This window comes from Paramacrobiotus metropolitanus, unplaced genomic scaffold, assembly GCF_019649055.1.
Source record: "Paramacrobiotus metropolitanus isolate TYO unplaced genomic scaffold, Prichtersi_v1.0 Parri_scaffold0000206, whole genome shotgun sequence".
NCBI classification, from domain to species: Eukaryota; Metazoa; Tardigrada; class Eutardigrada; order Parachela; family Macrobiotidae; genus Paramacrobiotus; species Paramacrobiotus metropolitanus.
Genome location: NW_026570426.1, coordinates 99,867 through 103,954, shown reverse-complemented (window position 1 = coordinate 103,954; position 4,088 = coordinate 99,867). Strand labels below are relative to the sequence as shown.

Genomic DNA, 4,088 nt, shown 5'->3' with positions numbered 1-4,088 from the left:
GGACCTCTACTTGTACACACCTGGTCCGGAAATTGAGGCTGTTCGAAGTTAGTCAGATGTTCGGCTGTTTGACTGTTCGGCAGATCACATACTTGTTGGGCTGCGGCTTGGCGGTTTTTTCGTCGCCGGTAGGCACATCGGACTAACCAGAGGAGGACGCAGAGAGCAGCGGCGGAAAGGATCGTCACCACACCTATGGTTCTATCAACCAACGGCGACGCGGATTCGTCGATGCTGAGTTGACATACTGCGTAGTTTGTGGACGGTTGTAATCACTTCTATGGTGACATAAAAATCATAAAAATACAGATAATTAATCTCGTTCCTGATGTGCTCAGGTTTCTTGATAAACATAACGATTGTCACTTACTGGACGGGGAACCAGTGAGCTGAAGTGCCGATATCCTCGGAATTAGCTCTCAGTCGATATCGACAGGAATTGTATGAAGGAGAACCAGCGACCGGCCGGAATCTACGGGGAAGCCGCAAAGCTGTATTAACCAAAGTACTGATGATCTGCACAGTAACACATTTTACGCGTATTGCGTCAGTTGCAGTCCGTAGTCGTGTCCGACAAAATGCACCGCAATGCATATTTGGTCGGCAATATTGGCTGGAATCGGCATCGGGAAGGGCGTGATCGGTGGTTGCGCAGGACCGGGAACAACCCGCTCTCCGTTGGTAATCCACGGTGGGGCTACTGTCTCTTTGGAGGCATCTGCGTAAATGATGACGCCGTTGTAGCCTTTGCTCTGGGCGTTGAAGATCTTTGCCGTCACTCCGCTGACGTCGTTGCCGACTGCAATACGGCAGCATCATAATCGCAAACCGACTAATAAAGCGTACATGGCAACGCAGGCATTTACGGGATTGCGTCTATTTCACTCTCACGGCATGCACTTTTAGGATTATCATTTATTAACAAATTAATTATCAAATAATTATTTATTTATTTATCAATTTATAAGAAGTCTATGTAAATTATTAAATGAAAAATATGTATTATCCTAGTAATGATTTTTAAATGTTTGGTTGTTAATAGCAACCACATTTCATGCCCATTTTTCCACAATTTTTTTACTTTGTACGGAAGATTTGTGTGCGTTGAGGAAGAAATCGTTTGTTTGCAAGACAGCCGGTTGCTGATATGTCGACAATTAAAATACTCAGTACATGTAGCAAGTCAATTTATTTTGTTTATTAAATAATAAAGAACATGTCAGGAAGACACGCATACGAATCTGGCCCGGTGTGCATATCACATTCTTCAACTGTAAAATTACCAGTTTGTGGGAAACAGGGCGTGTCATCCGTCAACAAGAAGAAGGGAACCAAGCGGCTGTTTTCCCACACCTGCGGCGCCGCTTCGACAAGTTCGCCATTGCGGTCGTTTTCTGGAATGGCAACTCGAAGATAACTCTAAACACGTATGTGGGGTTAACGAAGTCTTAAAGAACCTCTACGAATTGCTGTAAACCATTAGCAGATAGTCATTTACGTCGGGAGAGCGAAATAGCAGCCGGTCAGTACATCTGTTTTTTTTTATCGACATCGACATGGAAGTTAAGTGGTACGCGCACCATTACAAATTATTCTTCGCGAATTTGCTTTTGGGATCAAAAACTGCGCCGTAACAACTTACCGGAACACCGCTGATACGGCCAGCGATGGCCTGATAATTGGGAAACTGAAATGCGGGAACCCAGACACTTGAGTCGTCATTTCCGCTGTACACTTCAATTAAGCCATGGCCGGGCTGCACCAGCCAACTCAGTCCCAAAAGAAAACCTAGGAAAAATGGTCCCTTCCGCATGTGATCACCCAAGGATTCGGACTAACGTGGGCTTCTGACAGCCGAGCTCAACTAGTGGAATCCGATGGGTGCTGTAATCACGAGCCACACTTTCCTCATTGCGATAAGTAATAAGCTTATGCAGTATGAATTTCTACGACGAGCATTTCAAATTCTAGTAACTAAACTTGCGCAGGAAACAATCTTGAAAAAAATCTAAAGAGAAAGAAATAAGCCGTTGTAGCACATTCTCGGAGCTTAGCGAATAACCTTGTGCAAGCTCCTTTTATAATCACAACAGCGCATACGGCGGAATTGCCAGTAAGTGCATTAATAGCGCATGATGCGCACCATATATGATACGCACGATGCTGGTTTTTAACTGGATAACGAGTTCTATTGCATCATATCGAGCGGCAAAAGACATGATGCAATTGTCTACCAGTTTTACGCACATGAACCGTGTTTTTTGCGCGTATGGGAAACAACAGTAACGTTCATACCTGCCGGCGCATCCTGCTCCAAAGCAAAGCCGACTGTTGATTATTTTGCTCGTATAATGAGCGGAGCGAATGACATCGTCTTTGAATCAAATGGCGTTCATGAAATTATTTATTGTAATAAAGCGTGTTTGCGGTACCCTGGTGGCAACTGAAATCACTGCCATCGTACTGGTATGGCAGTATGGCACTATAGTCCAAGATAAAAATTAACGGGGAAGATTTCTCTGATGGGAGAAATCTGTTGATAAACGCCCACCTGAACTTGCAGCCTCTCTCTGCCCTTTAACCGCTCGCCTACCTCCTACTACGCCGGATCCGGGTTACTTGCGCCGCTAAGCCTATAAAAGCCCCTGCACACCGGCTGCCGGCTTCATTACTGCAGCTAGTTACTTGCAAAAATTTTCTGAAATTTTTTGACTCGCACTTTGCAAAAGTTTTCGGTTCACGTAGTGAATCACGCAGCTATTCATTATGGCACCATCTGCTTCCGACTATAAGAATATGTCGCTTTCCGCTCTGAGAGCCGCCTGTAAAGACGCCGGTTTATCTGCCAAAGGGGGAATCACCACCCTTGCCGACCGCCTGATTGATCATTTCTACCCGAAAGATCAACCACCTGTCCGTGCCGGCCAGCAACGCCAAGAACTAGCTCAGCCACCACGAACCCTTGCCGAAATCGGCCTCAGCCAAGAGACAATTGCAGCACTCCAGGAAGAGAACATCACTGAACCATCTCACCTGCCATTGCTGTTGTCGGAGGACATGGACACGATCGTTAAGAAGATTGGTGACCGCCGCCGCATTAAAGAGTTCCAAGCCTATGAGCCCCGCGTCGCTGCCCTAAAGGTCATCAGCGACATCAAGCACAAGCGCAACGTTATCGTGGATGGCGACGCCGGGAAACCATCAAAGGCCAAAAAGCAGCGCCGCTCTCGCTCTCCCTCACGCACTAGCAGCCGTTCCAGCTCCACGTCGTCCTCCCGTAGCTCATCCCGCTCATCCAGCAGCAGCTCTTCCAGTTCGGCCAGTGGTAAGTCCCATAACCAGGCATCCTGGTCTGATCTGAGCACGGAAGCCCGCACGTTGCGCCGCCCACATAAGTTTGTGTTCGCCCAAGCCAGCCTGGGTGCCAACGGAAAGGTCAAGAGCAAGCTCAAATGGTCCGATTTAACGCTGGATGAATTCTGGGCGGGTAACATGGAAACGCTTAAGCGCCTTCTGCAATCGCCAAACCCAAAGCACCTAAAAACCGCCCAAGAATTCGCCGACTACCTGGACTACTTGGCTCAGAAGCGCAAGAATTATTACGCCCGCAGCATCCTTGCTTTCGACCAGGACTTCCGCTACCGCGCCAAGCATCAGCATTGGGCATTGGATGACGTGGCGAAGCGAGAGAATATCGCCGCAGCCCATTTCCACGCCGCCAGTTACTGCCGCCACTCTATTGCGGGAAGAAATGCACTGGTTCCTTCCACGTCGACGGCCAACGCCGCTATGCCGGCCAGTGGCCATGCACGCAACGGAAACTCGTCGGCGCCCGTGTGCGGGCGTTTCAACAAAGATGGCTGTCCTGGCTGCAACTATCGCCATGAGTGCTACAAGTGCAAACAACCAGGTCATGGCCGCCAAAATTGCCCGCAATTGCGCCGCACTGCCACCGGAACTAATTAGCCTGACTGCTTGTTTTTCTGGGCCACTGATTGTCTGTCGCGATGGAATCCGGGTTAAGGGCATTATACAGGTCAAATTCCTAATTTCTTGGCATGTCCTCTTTGTTTGAATATCGTGATAGT

At 48.1% G+C, this 4,088-nt stretch overlaps 1 protein-coding gene across 1 annotated transcript; it reads right to left on the bottom strand.

Annotated features, from left to right (window-relative positions):
* Positions 1–533: 533 nt before the first annotated feature.
* Positions 534–1,813, bottom strand: LOC129600976 (uncharacterized). The gene is made up of 3 exons (XM_055499667.1): positions 1,643–1,813; positions 1,284–1,419; positions 534–799 (listed from the first exon to the last, which is right to left on the bottom strand). The coding sequence occupies exons 1-3, from the start codon at positions 1,811–1,813 to the stop codon at positions 534–536; spliced, it is 573 nt and encodes a 190-aa protein (XP_055355642.1).
* Between the last annotated feature and the right edge of the window lie 2,275 nt (positions 1,814–4,088).